This window comes from Sorex araneus, chromosome X (genome assembly GCF_027595985.1).
Source record: "Sorex araneus isolate mSorAra2 chromosome X, mSorAra2.pri, whole genome shotgun sequence".
Classification (NCBI taxonomy): domain Eukaryota; kingdom Metazoa; phylum Chordata; class Mammalia; order Eulipotyphla; family Soricidae; genus Sorex; species Sorex araneus.
The window spans coordinates 319,087,540-319,108,360 of record NC_073313.1 but is presented as its reverse complement, the minus strand read 5'-3'; the positions used below and the strand labels follow the sequence as shown (position 1 = coordinate 319,108,360).

At 35.4% G+C, this 20,821-nt stretch overlaps 2 protein-coding genes across 3 annotated transcripts in view; one reads left to right on the top strand and one right to left on the bottom strand.

Moving 5' to 3' along the window:
* The window catches only part of PPP4R3B (protein phosphatase 4 regulatory subunit 3B), a 64,376-nt gene extending 47,363 nt beyond the window's left edge, over positions 1–17,013 (top strand). The window contains exons 9-16 of one of the 2 annotated variants that reach the window (XM_055122941.1): positions 983–1,085; positions 2,520–2,561; positions 5,533–5,691; positions 8,252–8,421; positions 10,289–10,428; positions 10,918–11,081; positions 12,957–13,156; positions 15,374–17,013. In XM_055122941.1, coding sequence (XP_054978916.1) covers positions 983–1,085; positions 2,520–2,561; positions 5,533–5,691; positions 8,252–8,421; positions 10,289–10,428; positions 10,918–11,081; positions 12,957–13,156; positions 15,374–15,469 — 1,074 coding nt within the window. In that variant the 3' untranslated portion in view covers positions 15,470–17,013. Of the gene's footprint in view, positions 1–982; positions 1,086–2,519; positions 2,562–5,532; positions 5,692–8,251; positions 8,422–10,288; positions 10,429–10,896; positions 11,082–12,956; positions 13,157–15,373 lie in introns of both variants that reach the window. The other variant, XM_004609207.2, reaches the window with a different exon arrangement.
* A 1,769-nt stretch (positions 17,014–18,782) lies between these two features.
* The window catches only part of CFAP36 (cilia and flagella associated protein 36), a 28,206-nt gene continuing 26,167 nt past the window's right edge, over positions 18,783–20,821 (bottom strand). The window contains exons 8-10 of the mRNA XM_004609208.3: positions 20,183–20,322; positions 19,659–19,808; positions 18,783–18,960 (exon numbers count right to left, since the gene is read on the bottom strand). Coding sequence (XP_004609265.1) covers positions 18,859–18,960; positions 19,659–19,808; positions 20,183–20,322 — 392 coding nt within the window. The 3' untranslated portion in view covers positions 18,783–18,858. The remainder of the gene's footprint in view (positions 18,961–19,658; positions 19,809–20,182; positions 20,323–20,821) is intronic.

The window sequence follows — 20,821 nt, the reverse complement described above, 5'->3', positions numbered from 1 at the left end:
CAAATAGTGAAAGTTTAGCTTCTTTCCTATCTGGATGCCCATAATATCTTTTTCTTGCTTAGTTGTTATGGGAAGTACTTAAAATATTAATTTGAAGCGACATGGTGTGAATGGGCAACCTTGTCTTGTGCCTGATTTTAGTGGAGAGGCTTTTTGTTTTTCCCCGTTGAGTATGATGTTTGCTGTGAGATTGTGGAAATGTTTTGAGGAAAATTCCCTCAGTTCCCTTTTTTGCTTTGGCCGCTGGAGCATCAAAATTTAAGCAGTTATATTGCTGTCCCATAGTTTGGTTAATCATTTGCATTTCATGCTATAATAGCATATTCAAAAGTAGTCTTTTTTCTTGCTTTTAATAGATTCTGTCATTGTCACTGTCATCCATTGCTCATCAGTTTGCTCGAGTGGGCACCAGTAACGTCTCCATTGTGAGACTTATTACTGTTTTTGGCATATCGAATATGCCACAGGTAGCTTGCCAGACTCCGCCGTGTGGGTGAAATACTCTCAGTAGCTTGCCGAGCTATCGAGAGGGATGGAGAAATCAAACCCGGGTCGGCTGCATGCGAGGCAAATGCCCTACCCACTGTACTATCATTCCAGCCCTTTAATAGATTATGTGAAATAAATTTGATTTTTGTAGTTCTGCAGAAAACAAAAATGACAAAGAATGAGCATAACTAGTTGGGGCTTTTGTGGGGGGTGTTTGGGTTTTGGGGACACCCAGTGGTGATCAAGGGTTACTCCTGCCTCTGCACTTGGGATTCGTTCCTGGCAGGTTTGGAGGATCATATGGGTACCAGGTATCAAAATTGGGTTAGTCACATGCAAGGCAAGCGCCTAACCCACTGTATTCTCATTCTGGCCCTAGTATAACTAGTTTTATTTACTAGTATCTTAGGTATCTGTTGTATATGATTCACGTTGCTAATTCTTAACAATGTTTTATTATGAAGATAATGTATTTTTAAATTTTGTGTTTCAGAAAACTGAAAAGAGTGAATTTCTCAATTTCTTCTATAACCATTGTATGCATGTACTCACAGCACCACTTTTGACCAATACATCTGAAGACAAATGTGAAAAGGGTAAGCTCTCTATTATAAACAAATATGTATATTTGTTTATAAATAGTGAAATAAAATTTATCTGCTAGGTTGTTTGCTTGTTGCTCTGTATGAACAGGAACTTACTACTGAACTTTTTCTGTTTGTTTTGTTTTGGGGCCAGACCCAGAGGTGCTTAGCATTCTTGGAGGGTTCTATGGACCATATGAGGTGCTGGGGATTGAACCTGGATTGGCTGCATGCAAAGCAAACCATTTTACCCGCTGTACTATTGCTCCAGCCCCATTACTAAAAATTTTAAGTTGCAGTATAAAATAATGATTTACCTAGGTACCATGTGTCTTTATTAATGAGTAATACAGAAAATATGACAAAAAATACTACATGCTATGGGAGAGAAATATTTAGTGAAAGAAAGATTGTCCCTGAAATGTTAGCTTAACATCTGGATTAAATAAATTACTGACAATAGATCCAAAGGAACATAGTTTTGTCAGTGTTCAGGATCAGAACTTGGCTGAAGTAGAGATTAATATTTAGAAATTAAACTCTAAGCATTTCTCCCTAAATATACATTTTTTTTTCTCTGTATAGGGAAAAATGGCAGATACAGTTGAAGTTTTTCTGTATACCCCTTATACATTCTCATTACTACTGCCTTGGTAAAATCACCATTCCCAAGAATTGTTGAATTTTATTTATAAACCCTATGTCATTATGACATGCAACTTTTTTTTTTAACTTTTCAGAGTTTGTAAGTTGACTTTTATTGTATACATAAAACAGTCTCTTACCCAGTATAATTTTAGCATTTACGTTTTTTGTTTTTTCTTTGTTTTTTATAGTAGTCCTTTTTTTTTTTAATGTAGGAGTACTGCTGTTTATTCAGCCACCGATTAAGCTGGGTATTCTTTTTTTTTTTTTTTAAGCGAAACAATATCATTTTTATTGAAAGAACTTTACTTAGAGTAGTTTGAAAGAGAAATATGTATTCAAGAAAGGGCATGGACTTCTGGAAAATAGAAAAGTATGCTATAATTTAGCCATTCTGTTCCTAATATACCTTTGTTTTCATCTTTTTACTGTTTCAATGTTCCAATATACATTACTATGTTTCTCTATATAAATGTATATAGATATGTTTCTTGAAATCAGAATTTACTTAAAATACTTTAATTTTAAATTTCAAAACATAAATCACAGTAACGTGCTATTTTACCATTTAAGAAATTCTTAAATTTTCTCTTAATCAAAAGTGAGATGCAGATACATACCCATCTTGTTAAAGAATTCCTGAGACAAAGTAAAAGAACATATATCAGTCTTACTTGTGGCTGTAATAACTTTAAAATCATATTTTTGATGGATGTCTTCTAGTTATTCAGCTGCTCCAATTTTATAAGAAATTTGAAGTAACCATGTTTTTTTTCTATGTTTTTTTGTTTTGGTTTTTAGATAGTATTGTTGGATCTAATAGAAGCAACACAATTTGTCCTGGTAAGAATTGTTTTATAAACTACTGCGGTATCCTTTTTCTTATTCATAGTATAGTACATTTATACACGACTAAGAAAAGCATTTTTTTCAATATAGAAGATCAGTGGAAATTATATACATATGTGTGTGTGTATTTTTTTTTTTTTTTGGTAAATGTAGGCTCTTTGCTGATCTTTTTTGAGAAAACATCTGAAAGTAAAGGATATTTACTTCTTATTTTTGAATTCTTGTTTTGTTTTGGGGTTATACCTTGTCATACATAAGGGATACTCCTGGTAGTGCATGGGGGGACCATAAGGGAATGCCAGGTATTAAATTCCAGTCAGCCACACGCAAGGCAAGCGCCATACCTGCTGTGCTATCTCTCCAGTTCCATATTTTTATGTCTTTTAAACAAAGATCTATTTTAAGCTAGTCATCACAATAGCATTATGCTTAAGTATTTGGGGTTTTTTTGGGGGGTGTCTTGTTTTTGTTTGGTTTTTTGGGCCACACCTAGCAATACTCAGGGGTTACTCCTGGCTCTGCATTCCTGCTCAGGGGACCATATAGGATGCTGGGACTACAATCACATTCTGCCACATGTAAGGCTGGCACCTTACCTGCTATACTGTTGCTCAGGACCCTACTTAAGTATTTTTTATGAACCCAAACATATACACTATGCTTCTGTTTGAAACATTCAGACCAGTTATGGGCCTAGTAGTGTAATATATATACTTTGTATATTTTGCATCCTGTCTTTTTACCATTCTCAAAGTTCAAAGACCCGTTTTAATAAGAAAACGTTCAGAGATAGAATTAATTACAAATATGGGTATTTTATGTCCAAATTTGATGAAGCTATAAGTGACATGTTACAAGACATGTTATATTTCAGATCAGTTTTCCAAAATCCTTTGTAAGTAAAATTTGAGAATCAAGAAATTAAGAGTCTAAGACCAGAGCAATAGTACAGCAGGTAAGGCATTTGCCTTGAACGTGACTGACCCAGGTTTGATACCCAGCAACTCATATGGTCCCCTGATCAGAGCCAGGAGCAACTCCTGAGCACTACTGGTGTGACCCAAAATGCCCAAAAAAAAGAGAAAATTTAAGAGAATTTGTTTTTATATATTTATTAAAAAAATTTTTTTTAAATGAATCGCCTTGGGGTACATTTACAGACTTATAAACTTTTGTGCTTATGTTTCAGTCATAAAATGATCAAGTATCCATGCCTTCACCAGTGCCCATTCTCCACCACCAGTGATCCTGGTATCTCTCCCATTCCCCTCACCCCATCCCGTCTCTGTGGCAGAGCAGAGAATTTGTTTTAATTGTGAAGCAAATATTTGAACTATTTAAAAAATTCTCTAGTTTATAGTTCAAATATTTGCTGTGGAGTCGACTATGATAAAGATTAGTCTGAAGCAAGTAAAACTGTTGCTTGCATTTTAGTAGAAAAGATCTTTAATTCCTGAATTTTTCTTTGTACATTTTCATGGCAAGTTGTTATTAGAAAGAGAACTGAGGATTTTTTGTTCTGGTTTTGGCCATATCTAGTGATGCATAGAGCTCAACTCCTAGGTCTGTGCTTAGGATCACTCCTGGCAGGGCAGGGGTGGATAGATCAAAGGATCCAACCTGGTTATCAACATACAAGGCAAGTACCCAACCCACTGTACTATCACTCTGTCCTAAAGCAAGACTGATGTATTCCTTTTAGCTTGATAGTTCTACAGAATATTTTTCTGTGTAATCCTCTTGAAAAATCATTGAGCTAGATGATGACTATCTCTTTCTCTGGCCCCATGATAGCAATTTATTTTTATTTTTTTAAATTTAAAAATTATTTTTTATTTTTCTATTGAATCACCATGTGAAAAGTTACAAAGCTTTCAGGTTTAAGTCTCAGTCAAACACCCATCCCTTCACCAGTGCACATGTACCACCACCAAGAACCCCAGTATACCTCCCCTCCCACCTCCAAACCCACCTGTGTGGCTGATGATTTTCACTTTACTTTCTCTTTACTTTGATTACATTCAATGTTTCAACAGAAAACTCACTATTTGTAATTTTCCCCCAACAATCAGACCTGCCAAAAAGGCATCATTTGATAATTTGTTTTCCATTGCTGAGAATGAAGAGCATATGAGGTCGCACGGCCGCAAAAGTAGCCACGTGGTTTTGAATTTCTGGTATTTTAGTTATTAAGTCCAGAGAAATTCTGCCAGAAGTCACATCACTGCAAACTTGTACCGCTGTTTAGTGGCCTTATATGAAAGGAAAGGCCAAGAGAGAAGAACCTTTCCCCTCCTGGGGCAGCAATGAGGCTGTAGCTTAGTTCACATTCTAGAGACATTTCTGCAAGAAGCTGGCTGGGTGCTGAAAGTAGTTGGTGGGCCTCCCGGATCATGCGCGTTCAGGAATGGAGGAGCCGTTAGTGTGCAGCTGCTTGGGGTCACATCTGGGCGGAGAATGGCGCCGATAACGCCCCTCGTCCCGAGAGCTCCCTCTCGTCCTGTCACTGCAAGCTCATACCTCTCTTTAGTGGGCCTTATACCATGGCGGTCACCAAGCCACCAGCAAGAGGCCAAGAGAGAAAAACCTTTCTCCTCCTGGGGTGGCATGGGACCGTAGCTTAATTCACACTCTAGAGGCATTTCTCCCCATGATAGCAGTTTTTAAGGAAACACTACTGAGAAAATTAACAGTGCAGTGGACTTTTTAATTATGTTTTATTTTTATTGAGGGATATTTTTCCTCTCAATATTATTTTATACCAGAACCTGAAGAAAAGATACCTATTAAAGTAGGTAAATTTGATAATACTTGGAAGAGTTTGCCTAATGAAAATGTTCAAATTTATAGCTTCTTTAAGTGATTGAAAAATAAATTGAATTTTATTTTGCTGAAATCATAAAGTGTAAGTCCTGATCTCTAAATGTGTATTGTAGTATTTACTGTATGATGACTTTCTTTGTAGATAATTATCAGACAGCACAGCTGCTTGCCTTAATTTTAGAGTTACTCACATTTTGTGTGGAGCATCACACATATCACATTAAAAACTATATTATGAACAAGGACTTACTAAGAAGAGTCTTGGTCTTGATGAATTCAAAGCATACTTTCCTGGCCCTGTGTAAGTAACATTTTAACTGAATATTTTTATAAAATACTTTAAGGAGTTATTATTAAAAGATAAAAGCGAAACTTGCCCATGTAAATTTATATGTCACCATATATACTGCCCAAAAATGGTTGTGAGAAGAACTAATCTTTGACTTTCTATTTTTTAATTAATCAGTTACTTTTGGTTTTGAAGGCCATACCAGGTTCTGCTTAGGTTTTATTCCTGACTCTGCTCAGAGATCACTCAGAGGGGTCCAGGGGACGGTGCTGTGGATCAAACATATATCACCCATATGCAAAGCATGCATACTCTACAACTCTCTCTTCAGCCCCCATTTTATTTATTTCAAGAGTGAAAGGAGTAGAAACACCCAGTTTGCTCTGATTGGATTTGCATAAAAATTTTATATTAAATTTTTGCTGAATTAAAGTGTTTTGATATGTTTTCCTAACTAATTTCTATTAATAGTTGTACTGTATGTTGACAACAGTTCTGTTTATATGTATGTATATATTTTTTAATCAAGTTTGGTTGTCTTCTACCTTACACCTCCTCAAATGTGGTATGTAGAGGCAGATTTCTATGACTTCATTTTTCCTAACAGCTGCATAGTATTCCATTGTGTAGAGGTGCTATAGTTTCTTTATCCATTCATCTATTCTTGGGTACTCAGCTTATTTCCAGATTCTGACTATGGTGAATAGTACTGCAATGAACATAGGAGTGCAGATGGTGTTTCTGCTCTGTGCTTTTGGGCCCCTGGGGTATATTTTCGTAAGTGGTATTGCTGGGTCAAATGGGAACTCAATTTCTAGTTTTTTGAGGAAAGTCCATAGTTTTCCCAAAAGGCTGGACCAGTCGGCATTGGATTTTTTTTTTTAATACAGCTTTGTATATATCAATCAGTTCAATGACCCATATTAAATACAGTCCATTTGCTCACATCTTTCCCAATTTCTTAGTATTTAATCATCTTTTTGTTGGGTGTTAGCACTCACAGCGGTGCCCAGGGATCACTTCCTTGCAGGACTTAAGGAACCATATGGGGTGCCAGAGATCCAACGCAGGTCAGATGGGTACAATCCAAATACCCTACCTAATCTACTATTTCTCCAGCCCCACTGTGTTCATTATCATATGTAATTTCTATTCTTCACTCCCAAAAAAAGAGGTAATGTTAGAAGTTTAGCACTTTTCTCCCCCTCCCCCCATTTTTCACTTCTGACAGCCTCAGGGAACCATATATATGGTACCATTGATTTAAACCCTTGTCAACCAAGTGCAAGGCATTCACCTTCTAGTTACACTCTTATACTCGCCTTATACTCTTTCCAACCCCTACCTCCCCACTTTTTGATATTATAATTAACATACATTTATCTTACATGACGTACTTTGGTTTTATTCTCAGATAATATAGAGCACCTCTTTCAACAGGCACAATTTGTTTTGTTTATTGGGAGGGTGCTTTTCGGGTCACACCTGGTGATGCTCAGGGGTTACTCCTGCTCTGCACTCAGGAATTACTCCTGGCAGTGCTTGGGAGACCATATAGGATGCCAGGGATACAACCTAGGTTGGCCGCATGCAAGGCAAACACCATACCTGCTGTACTACCTCTCTGGCCCAGCACAATTTGTTTTAATGACTTCTGTCTGTGAACAGGATTGAACTTATAGACTGATTTTATAAAATTAAATATCTTGAATTTTAAAGATTTTGCCAGTACTATTTGTAGAATAAATTAAACTACTTAGGGGAGAGCTTAAAAGCTAAAAGATGAACAAACAATAATAAAGGATTGACATTATACTTATGTTCCATAGTAATTTTAGCAACTACCAAATAAAGTTTTAAAAAATGATCTGGATAAAAGGAAGTTTTCTTTTTATATTCTAAAATGTTTAAAACCTGCTTATGACTGTTGCTCTTTTGCAAAACAGTCTGATCTGCCAATTCCATCTTTACCTAAGTAAAAGTAATTCAAAAGCAATTGATAAACAAAGGAACGATGTTTTTATAATGTTGAGGTTAGTATTGGTTTATAGGTGATTTTTCTAAGGCAAAGGGAACTGGAATTGGGGGAATGAAATTGTCATCATCAGAGATAGAAAGTTTTAGTTCTATTTGTTGTATACTAGCAGCAGAACCCCTTTTGTCTGTATTTTCAGAAAAATTTTAAAATAGTGCCTTCCACCAAACCTCTTTTAGTAAGAGAGGTAAGGCAATCTTGACTCTCCTGAAGACACCTCTATGACAGCTCTCTATTGTCTCCATATCTAAGCATTCCCAGCATTTTTGTTGTTGTTGTTGATTTTTGTATATATTTTTATTTTTTGCCATGGAACTATCTGCCTGGGCAGTTTATCTCACAGGTACCAAACATGTTTTCTCTTAGTTTTGGTTTAGAAGTTGTATAGCTTTTCAGTGGTCTCTCCCTAATTCTCTTCCTCAAAGTCTGATTATGTTTATTGCAGATTTGCTTTTTATTATAGAGAAATACATTGCTTTATGCAAAATACCTATGTTTTAATAATATCAGCTTATCTCCTGTATTATTTTTAACTAGGTGCTCTTCGTTTTATGAGGCGAATTATTGGCCTTAAAGATGAATTTTATAATCGCTATATCACCAAGGGAAATCTGTTTGAGCCAGTTATAAATGCTCTTCTGGATAATGGAACTCGGTACAATCTATTGAATTCTGCTGTTATTGAATTATTTGAATTTATAAGAGTGGTAAGTTTATATTCAAGAATCCTTGCTGTAGTAAAATAAGGTTTTGTGATGGTACTTTATTTTATCATGAAATTTAAAAATGAAAATGCAGCATAGACTTTAACCTATATTTACTCTGCTCAGTTGTTATATATAAAAATTTCAGTCAAGCGTGCCATATTCATGTGATCTCTGCGCTATTATGGGATAGTGAATAAAATTAATACAGAAGTTTAAAAACAATATCTGTAGTAGCTATAAAGACAAGACGCATAAAAGGTAGAATGTTATTATGGAGGTTTTTTTTAGGCAAACTGCTGCTCCAACTGCCTTATTTTATAAATTTAGGATGCATACACACAGTGATTACATGACCATTTGGGTAAAAGCAGTCCAGGCTTGACATATATCACACCTCTGTTTTGAACAACATAAAATTTGTCATGAAATATTGGGTTAATACCTAGCAACAACAGAAAGTAGGAAAATAATGTAGATTGCCTTAATAACAGGAATAAAACAAATAAGGGTAGAACTAGTAACATGTTTTTACCCTTTCCCACCCAAGGAAATCATTCTACTAGAAAAAATAACCACATATTTTCAAGACTATGAAAAAAACAAAGCAAGTCAAAGCTATAAACTTTCAAGCAGCATGTCTTACAAATCAGATTGCACTAATGGCGTGCTATTTTCCTTTCAGGATTATTTGACACACTGGTTTTTCTTACAGTTGTCACATAACAAGAATTTTAAAAACGATTATAAAATGATTTTTAAGATGATAGAAATAGTCTCTAGCCTGTGAGAGAAAACTAGCTAACCAAGTATCTGAACCCAGATTCACAGTACAATTGTCCTAATCAAAGATTTTTCAATTTTTCCCTTTTGTTTATATTTGGGGGCTACACCTGGGGTTACCCTTAGCTCTGCGCTCAGTGATCATTCCTGGTGGCTTGGGGGACCAAATGGGCTTGCCAGGGATCAAACCTGGGTCTGCCACATGCAAGGCAAGTGCTCTACCTACTGTACTATCGCGCTAGCCCTATTATTTCTTGTAAAAAAAAATAGCCTATATATTTCTTGGTATTTACAAAAGTTTGAATCATACCTTCAGTTATTTTTAATATTGAGTTTCCTTTGTACCTACATACTTGCAGTGATCACTTGGGATAATTCATTTGTAAGAAGATTTTAGAAGTTATCACTGTTGGTTTATTTCACAAAGATTAATTAGAAGTTTGCAAGAACAGATAAGAATTGAAATTAATAGTTTATCAGAAGTGTGTGTGTGTTTTGTGTTATATAGAAGTGTGTGTGTGTGTGTGTGTGTGTGTGTGTGTGTGTGTGTTTTGTGTTATATATGTTACCCAAACTCTACATTTGGTAAAGGTAGCAGTATTCTGCCTTTCTGGTAGCATTTAAATAGGTGTCATTAAATAGCACTTTATATTGAAAATATTTCTGCATAACCTGTCCACAAAGCTGTATATTTACTCAGTCAGCTTCTTTCTTAGTCCCTCTTTTAGGCCCTTTTTTTTTTAATTAAAAAATATATTTTTAATGGGACCAAAATCCTATCTCACTGAAATATGAGGGTGAAATAAAATTATAAATGGAAGAGCTCTTTAAGTTGTAGTGTTATGTAAATATAATAATAGAAAAGTAAATCCATTTACTCTTCAGATGTACTTAATACTTCCTTGATAAGATTCCAGTGAATTGCTGCTGCTTTTTCACAAATTTACTTTGGATTCCTGGCACAAATTTAAGAAACTAGGACATTTGTTTCTGAAAACCCTTTTTGGTCAACTTTGAACCTATTAACATTTTTGCTTTTCTCCTAGTATTGTATTATATTTGAAATGTAAATTTTGTGCTTATGCAGGAAGATATCAAGTCTCTTACTACACATATAGTTGAAAACTTTTATAAAGCACTTGAATCAATTGAATATGTTCAGACATTCAAAGGATTGAAGACTAAGTACGAGCAAGAAAAAGACAGACAAAATCAGAAACTGAACAGGTATTCTTTGAATATATTATTTTTATAGCCTCTGTTTACTTAGGTCAAAATTACGTATGAAATTTACCCAGGAATTTTCTATCATTAGTTTTACAGATTGTATAAAAGAATAAATAAGATATTCTCCTGCGTCTTACCCTAATACCCTTACAGGAAAAATTACTGCTGCACATTTTTTAATTTGCAGCATCCTTAGATATTTTCAACCACCTCTGGTTATATCCTTTTTTTTTTTTTTTTTTTTTTGCTTTTGGGATGCTGGGAATCGAACCCAGGTCGGCCTTGTGCAAGGCAAACACCCTACCCACTGTGCTATCACTCCAGCCCCACCTCTGGTTATATCTTATATTTCCATTGAGGTGATTGATAGACATTATGTTGTTATTACTTTCCCTTGGTCATACATATTCTCAAAATCTGGTCATGAACTGTAAATCATTCTCAATATTTGTGGTATGTTTCTTACAGTGTACCATCTATATTGCGTAGTAACAGATATCGAAGAGATGCAAAAGCCTTGGAAGAGGATGAAGAAATGTGGTTTAATGAAGAGGAAGAGGAAGAAGGAAAAGCTGTTGTGTCATCAGTGGAAAAATCAAAGTCAGAAGATGATTTCCCAGATAGTTATGAAAAATTTATGGAGACTAAAAAAGGTATTTTGTATTTTTGAACTAGCATATTCTGTCACTTACTACAGAAATCATTTAATTGCTTGTGTTGGTTTTTTCATAGTTTGTAAAGCATGAAAGATGAATTTTATTCTTAACCATCCCCTTTTAAAATTATGAATTTTTTTCCTAATTTGGGTGTTCTTCATGCTCAGAATGTGTTTATGAAAATTGCTTTTCTTTTGCTACTTAGGAATTCAATTGTCTGCTTATACTCTTTCTGTGAACAATCTTGGCTTTATACCTGTCCTAAAATCTCCAGTAATATTAGAGTCATAGAAATGCATAGAAACTTTCCATGGCACTCTTACCTTTTATAGCTAATGGAAAACTAAGCACAAAGAAGTAATTTTGTTCTTTGATATTTTAAATCATTATATAAATGTTTCATAAAGATACAGTACCTAGAAAAACAGTTAAGTTACATTTTCAAATGTTTTTGTTTGTGAAACTGATATGACTAATATCCTTTAACAAGTTTCATTAATTTTATGGCTTGAGGAATTACCATTATTCAAATACAATCATGCATATATTATAAATGCTCAATAAAGATCTAATTTTTCAGCCAAATAGATAGTACAGGAGTAAGGCACTTGCCTTGCATGTGTCCAAACTTGGTTTGAAAACCACCAAGTATCATCTCCAGATCATCACCAGGAATAATCCCTGGGCAGAGCCAGTTACAAGTAAGCCCCAAGCATAGCTGAGTATGGCTCAGAAAACAGAAACATCCCTGAATTTTATGTGTTTATTGTTTTGAATATAAACATTTTCTAAGGGCTTTTTTCGGTGGTATTAATTACTATGCTTTTCCTGAAGCTGGCCTCAGCTGTTTTTCCATTCATTAGAAGTTCTGTTGACTTCAATCAACTTGAGGGAACAAGTGTCCTTATGCCTTTTAATAGTCAGATTCTTATATTTATTAGACACTTCCCGGACTTCCTCCAAAGAGGAAATAAAGCCATACATGATATACTGCATCTAGTTAAGAAACACACAAATAGAGTAGCAGTCAGGTACTATAGGAGCTGGGAAGATGTCTCAGAAGGCTGGAGCCATATGCTTTACATATACAGGAGGCCCAGGTTCTACCATATTAATTCATGGTCCTTCAAGTACTGCTGGGAAGTGATCCCTGAGAATCACACTGAGCCAGGGATAGCCTCCAATACCAATAAATACAGCCCAGAAACAAAATTAAACAAAGGTCAACATCTATTTGGTTTATATATATATATATATAAACCAAATCTTATCTTTATATATATATATAAATATAAGAGGAACCTAGAATATTTAGGAAATAGAGAATAACAGACTTGACCATTTCATTGTCATTAGGCATTTGACATGGTGACATATGGGAAACATTATTGGTTTTGACAAGAAGTATCAAGAGACAAAAGATTAAGATAACTAGTGAATCCTTGAATTAGTGAATTCTAAGTGCAGCAAAGTAGAATTCTAGTAAGAGAATGGGAGAGGGGAGACTTTGTGCGTGCGCATGCATAAATGCATGCATCCATCTGTCCCCAGGGATGAACCTAACTTTGGTGCATATAAGGCATGCACTTTATCACTTAGCCACATTCTGAGCTGCTTGTAAGAGCTTGGAGGTTCTTGTTTTGGGAACACACCCAACAGTTTTCCTCAGGAACCATTCCTGGCAAGGTTCCAAGGAAAATTGAGATTATTTTTAGACATGTCAATAAATAGTGACGTCACCATATGCATCATAATCTGTGCTTTAACTTTTCATTAAGCAAAAGCAGTGTTTTTTATAAAAAAAATGTAATTTGTTTTATCAAATCACAGGAATATTTACTAATAAACATTCGAATTTTATTTTGGCTTTAGCAAAAGAAAGTGAAGACAAGGAGAACCTTCCCAAAAGGACATCTTCTGGTGGCTTCAAATTTACGTTTTCCCACTCCACCAGTGCTGCAAATGGAACAAATAGCACAAACAGTAAATCTATAGTGACTCAAACCTCACCAGCAAGTTCTAATGGATCTTCTTCCAAAACAAACTTGGCTACATCAGTAACAACCACCAAGGTATGAACTGTGCTGTGAACTCTGCCCTGTACTGTGCCTTAAGTCTGAGGAATTGAGCCTTTCTTATTTTTCTGTATGTGTATAGGTAATAGAAATGAAATTCAAAACTAAATTAGCTGTGATTGTCAAATTTGTTCTTTGTGTGCTGTGGGTCAGACACAGGACCTCACATGTACAAGACATCTTGGCCCAAATTGAATAATCTTAAGCCAAAGAATAATTTTAACTTACATTGGAGACCAGTATATTTGACGTTATTTATTATATGATCCTAGGCATAATTAAAATGCCTCAGTATCTTAATCATCTTCAAATCAGACTGTTGCACTTTTATGCTATACTATACTCTGGGCTTACTCCTGGCTTTGTGCTCAGGGGTGCCTGGGATCAAACTTAGTTCAGCCACATTCAAGGCAGGTACCCTACTAGCTGTACTAAAGCTCCAACCCCACAAAATCAATATATTCTTAACAAGTTAGCCACATTTGTCTCCTCTTGCTTGTGTGCTGTGAAGATAGAAGAAAAAGCAGGATTCTGTAAGTATGTTTTATTTAGTTCACAGGATTTGAATAACTTGGTAACTCCTAAAATGTGTTCATGTTAGAGATTAGATTCAGTTATATTCTGGTAATGTGTTGATGCCAGTGCCTGTATTCTTTTTTATCTTTTGTATTTGGGGGGGTGGGGGGGCGGGGCACACCCAGAGGTCCACCAGGCTTATTCTGCCTCTGCACTCAGTAATTTTCTTTTTCCTGGTAGGTCTCAACTATATAGGGTTAGGGATTAGTAAACCTTACCTGCTGTGCTCTCTCCAGCCCCACATTGATCCTGTAGATATAAAACTACTTAGTTATGAAATGAGTTATTTATATTTGCTTATCTAAAGCATTAGAACTAAGTGTTTACAGTAGCCCTTTTATCCCTGTAACAGTCATATAAATTTCACGGGACTGAATCAAATGAATATGAACCTGAAATTTTTTTTGGGGGGTAGAGTATCTAGAGTTTTGATGATTTTCACAGATTTTCATTATACATAAAAGGCCAAATATCTCATCCTTTTGGATTTCCTAAAGTGCATTTTTAGAAGTGATTTCATGTTTTATCATCTCAGGTATTTTAAACTTTTTTGAAAACAGTACAGAAATGCTGATAACTTAGTGATGAAATACGTACATGAGAAACAGATTGAAAGAAAACATCTTAGCACAGGTTGACTATTCTCTTCATATTATTAGAGAAATTAAATAGTTCATTTCCAAGACCCTTTCCAACTCCAAATATGTTGATTCTTTGAGAGTCCTGCTATTTGAAAATAATTTTTTCCAAGGTGAAATTTTCCTGAATTGAATGTTATTGTAATTAAAAATTCAGGAGCCAAATAGAAAAGTTGAAGTTTATGTTATCTAAGACTCATATCAATTGCACTGTTACTCAAAATTTGAAGCATGAGTTTGCTTCATAATATGAAGTGCTAGTTTCACATATTTGTGATTCATAAAAAGGATCTCTAATATATTTTTTGTGATTGGGGGGGATATCAGACCCAGTAAGAGATGCACTATATCACTGGGCTATACCCCCTGCCAAATTCAGAATTTTGGTTTGTTTGGGTTTTTGTTTTGGGGCCACAACTAGCAATGCCCAGGAGTTACTCCCAGTTTGGCGCTCCTCAAAAGTTGTCTCTGCCAGTGCTCTGTGGGCAATATGGTGCCAAGGATTGACCCCAGACCTCTCACATGCAAACTCTTTGTTCCATAAATAGCTATCTCTCTGGCCCAATTTCTAGCATCTTTTTTTTTTTTTTTTTTGCTTTTTGGGTCACACCCGGCGATGCACAGGGGTCACTCCTGGCTCATGCACTCAGGAATTACCCCTGGCGGTGCTCAGGGGACCATATGGGATGCTGGGATTCGAACCCGGGTCGGCCGCGTGCAAGGCAAACGCCCGACCCGCTGTGCTATCACTCCAGCCCCCAATTTCTAGCATCTTTTGAACAAAGTGCTTTTAAATTAGGATGTAGTGTAGGGTCATATATATTGAATGCAAGAGGCTCAGGTTTGTTTCCTGGTACTAACTGGTCTCCTGAGTAATGCAGCTAGTATCCTGAGCACCTCTCAGATAGAGTCCAAAAATAAAATTATAAGAAGAAACTCTTTGAAGTTATTTGCATTTATCAGCTTTTTCTGTTAATTTTTTTCTTTCATTTTTCAATAGGGAAGTTTGGTTGGTTTAGTGGATTATCCAGATGATGAGGAGGAAGATGAAGAAGAAGAAACATCCCCCAGGAAAAGACCTCGTCTTGGCTCATAAAAGTCCTACTGGGACCCTTAATTTGTGGTCTTACTGAAATGCTGCAACTGTTCAAGAGCTGAAAAATCTGAATCAGAAAGCTTTCTCACTTGAACTTATAACTATACAAGGAGTAGCAAAAGACAACTAGAAATGTTTAGTTCTGTTAAAAAAAAAAAAAAAACAGGCTTCCCAGGAACTTGATTGCTTACTAGTAATTAAGGAGTTTGCCTTTCAGGCTGTCATTTAAAAAAAAAAAAAAAAGGTTAATACCCAAAGTCTGAGAGATAGGCTTCTCAGCCAAGAAGCTGTCAGGTTTGGGGGAGGGACAAGGTTGATAAAATATTAATGCAGGGTTGCTCCAGGGGTTATCTACAATAGAAACAAGTACAACACTTCAGTTGCAAACCCAATAACATTACCTAGATAATGGTGCTGGCCATATTGTTCTTTTATCCAGTTGCCTCTTTTTAAAAGGAATTTTTATGGAAAACCAATTCAGCTATCATAAAAATTGAAGTGAAGCTGTTGGGACCATTTCTTTGAAGATTTAACAAAAGCTCAACTATAGTAAGTAGTTGGAGGAAAAGTACACCCTGTATTACAGCACGTTTATTTTCTACACCAGGAATATTTAAAGTATTCTTGATGAAAACAAATTGGATTCACAATGGACTGTTTGTTACTATAACTTTAAAATCAGCGCTTTAAATGATAACATGCCAAGAATTGATACAGTAGTATTCCAAAATGATTTTCTCTAGAAACTTGGGGAGTGGATTGAACACAATATTTTCAACTGCCTACTAGTACAATCTTCTCTGAAAGATACTTTGAAGTCATTTTCTTATTTGTTACTGAAGTTGTTTCTCTTTCCAAAGCTGCAGGCAAGTTTTAAAGTATAATTTATAAAGACCATACAAAGAATAGAACTAAATTAAGTGGCATTTAGTATTGAGAGGCCATTTTGATCCAAGAAGAATTTGCTATGGTGTCAAGGTCAGTGTGCAGCACATAAAGTTTTTCCATAAACAAGGGTGTAATATGAAAGCTGCTTTTTTTTTTTTAAGGAGTAAAAAGCACATTCCATGTACGTAAATGAATTTAAAATAATTGAGGCAAACAGTTAAGAAGTTTTATTTTTAGAACAGGTTAACTGTAAATATTTTAATGTTAGTTTGTTCATTTATGATCTGAGATCATGCTAAAGTGAGAACAACATCCCCAAAACTATAATGCATTGGGACGAGCAAAAGCTAAAAATAGTATTCCAGCTACAATCTTCAGATCACTCTTGTAATGTGTTATGGGTCCATTTTTCCTGGAATAGCTTAAACTGAAGCAGTTTCCCCTGTTTTGGAGATTTTGTAGTTAATTTTAATTTTGGCTATTGTTTGGAAAAGATGGGCTGTCTGTGTAGATATGAAGTATAGTTTTTCCATAAAACAGATGTTTATTTTGTATTAAAAATACCACTGTACTTGTTTTACACCATTTGTATACATGTGGTGATATTAATGCTGAACTGTAAAATTCAGGAATTAAAATGTGACCCTGTAATTCTATGATTGTTGCTTTTGTTTGGTTTGTTGTAAATATAAGTTAAACCCCATTTTGATATATGTCCAGTTTACAGTACCTTTTTAAAGCCAGTAAGTTGTCCATAGATATTTATCACAAACCACTCAATCATATGAATCAAACTGCACTTTAAATTGCACTGACTCTGCTTGGATGTGCCTTGGGAAGAGTAAGTTTCAGAACCAAAGCATTATAGCATGGAATCACTCTTATGTCTTTATTAAAATACATATAATGACAAAGACCTTTCACCTCAAAGCAAATTACTCAGGACATTTTAAACCAAGGCTCAATTAAGTAATCATGTGAATACATTTTCTTTCAAGCAAATTTTATCAAGACCCTCTTTATTCTTTTTTTTTTTGCTTTTTGGGTCACACCCGGCAATACACAGGGTTTGTTCCTGGCTCTGCACTTAGGAATTATTCCTGGCGGTGCTCAGGGGACAATATGGGATGCTGGGAATCGAACCCAGGTCAGCCGCGTGCAAGGCAAATGCCCTACCCGCTGTGCTATCACTCCAGCCCCCCCCTTTATTCTTATCTCTTATTAATTTCCTCTTGTAATCTAAATAGCACACACTTGAAATCTTGTATTATTTTTGATTAATTCTAGGTTCCAGTAAGAAGCATTATCTTTGTATCATAACTGGGTTTATTTCATTTTCCCAAAATATCAAATGTCACAAGTCAAACATTTAAATTGTCACAGGAAACTTTTCTTATGGCAGAAGTGTGAATGCTTATAACTTTGTAAGGATAAGTTTTCATGTCACATCTGCTCACCTAGTGATATAAGACCATGACTTAAAATACCCTTTGAAAGAATAACAAGATTCCACATGCTAGCTGCTGTTTAAAGGATTACCCTCAGGCAGATCCTTCTTTTTTTTTAAATAAATTTTTTATCTTAAGCAATTCAGAGCCCACAGTTGTATGCCTGAGGTTCTCTTAAAAGTATATTTGTAAAGTATGTATCCAATATAAAAAGTATTTTTAATAAAAAGTTACATGAAACATTTCTGTGTTTTAATACAAGTTTTTCCTCTTGCTCATCTAAGTGATGAAAATATAACAGTAATACTGGTTTTTCTCTGCAGGTTAAAGTCTTGAGTTAAACTGAGTTTTGGTATCCTTTTTTTAGTTTATAATAATAGATTTAAGAGTGGCCCCTGAATAAAGGGCATGGATAAGAAGTTTCAGAAAGGTCATTCTAATTCTGGGTATCTTTAAGCAAAATATCTACAGAAAACTATCTAGGACACTTTGGCCAGCCTCAATGATAATAAAAAATCTTCCCCTTTTTTTCTTTTTGTTTTTGGGCCACGTTTGATGGTGCTTAAGAGTTAATCCTGACAGGCCTTAGGAAACCGTATGTTATGATGGGGCTCTACACATCACAGCTGCCTGCAAAGCAAGCACCTTACCCTCTGACTCTACAGCCACCTTTCCAGAGTTTGGTTTTTTTTTTTGGGGGGGTCTTCATGGGCTCCATGAAGGCTAGGCCCAAGGATCTAGTTGACAGGTAAATTCTTGACACATTCTAACTGATTAGCATAAATAACTTACTAAAAACAGGTAAACTTATGTAAGTTTGAAATAATAAATGTATATCACATAATTTTCAATACTCCAAGATCCTCAGCAATGGATAATAAATTGGTCAACATATGCTATCTTCCCCACTGCTCTTCACCTCAAAGCATAATGAAAAAAAAATATAATTTTTACAATTTGCATTATAGACACAACTGTTTGAAACTAACGGATTGATTAAATAATTTATTTTTATGAAAATTTCAACTCATTTTGCTAATTGATTTTAAAGTATTACTTATTAATAACTTCTTCTTTAAGTTTCTCTGCAAGCAATCTCCTCTTTAATAATGTTTGCTTCTCCTCTGCGGTCATTTCTGGTTTCTCTGTCATTTCCTTTAAAAGAAAAAAATTCAGCTATAATAAAATCTGTTTGCCTCAAAATTTCCAACACACTACCTTGCCAAAGATTAGGGCATTTTCAGTAAATTACAAAAAGCACAAACACATGGAGTGAGTTTCTAAATATCTGAGGAAGCCTCTAAGAAGTGATAACTCAGTTACCACTTATGCTGCTTTATATGAAAACCATTCAAAAGGCTGAGATTGAATAGACTGCTGACCCTTGCATACTCAGAATAGGGTAAATTAACAGCAACTTTAAAATGAGTATAATGAAATTCATCATTGCGATGATACTTAAAAAATAATTTCACTGCCTTAAAAAAGCAGCTTCTAATTAACAGGCTTAGCACTGTTGTAGCACTGTTGTACATTGTTCATCGATTTGCTCGAGCGGGCACCAGTAACGTCTCCATTGTGAGACTTACTGTTTTTGGCATGTTGAATACGCCACGGGTAGCTTGCCAGGCTCTGCCATGCGGGCGGGATACTCGGTAGCTTACCTTTCTCTGAGAGGGACGGAGAATTGAACCTGGGTCGGCCATGTGCAAGGCAAAAGCCCTACCCATTGTGCTATCACTCCAGCTCACTAATAGGGTTTATATGGCTAAATCTATTTCAATTTCAAGGTTTTCTTGCACATATCTTGATTATTCTTCTAAATTTGCAAATTTTGACATGGTTAAGCATACCTCTACATCCCCAGAAGGTTGTTCTTTCTGCTCTGAATTTGGTATCTGCTTAGTTCTCAATTCCTTTCTCATGGACATCAACTTATCTCTTTTCTGCTTGAGATAGTGTTCTCGCTGTCTGAGCTCTTCAGTTCCAAGTGCAGATAAATTCTACAGGGAAAAAAAAGAAGGAATGATTTAAGTTCAAGTCAGCATATTAAGTGGCATATATACCCACTGAAGATACAATTTGAAGTATAAGTTCGGGTCAGAATAAAAGCCAAGTGTATTACTGCTTGCATTGTTTCCAAGCAGTAATTCCAATTACTTTATCGTTCTGTTCTTAAAAAGAAATGTCATTTTTGTTGTTTTTGAGCCACACTCAGCAGTACTCAGGACTTACGGTTCTGTGCTAAGGGATCACTTCTGCCATGGTTTGAGGAACCATATATGGTTCCAGCATTTGAACCCGGGTCAGCAGCATGCAAGACAAGCCCTTACCCACTGTACTACTCCAGCCCCGCAAAGTAATGTCCTTTACTTACTGCTATTGATCCTTCAATGCTTGCATGTTCTGAGCCAGGAGTTTTCAGGCCTTTTTGTAGGAAAGAGGAAGTCTCAGGCAGTAATTCCATCTTTCTTGTCAAAGTTTGTACTGATTGATTCCCCAGTTGAATCTGACTTTCTATCATTAAGATAAAGATTAATCAGAATACTATAAAAATGTGCAACTTTTAGGTTAGATTTACCAAAATGAGCTAGTGTTAATATTTGTCTTTTTTTTTCTTCACAGTTCTCCCTTCTATCAATGTGAGATTTATGTAAGGTTTCTTACATCCACCAACACCTACTAAATGTGTGCCAGATGAAAGAATATACGTGGTACCTGTTCCTCAGGGGCTTTACATTTTCTTAAAAATGACATTTCAAATACCCAGCTCCTGTAAATAAGGTACCATTACCAAAAAAAAATTTTTTTTAAGCAGAGGTAATGTGGACCTCAGCGTTAGAGTCCTTCCCTTGCATATATGAGGCCCTGGGTTAAGTAAGCTCCAGCACTCCCCCCAAATAAATTATATATATATATATATATATATATATATGTGTATGTATATATATATGTATATATCTAATTTAAAGATTAGAACTATATTATGATTTAAAATAAGGTTGACACATAAACT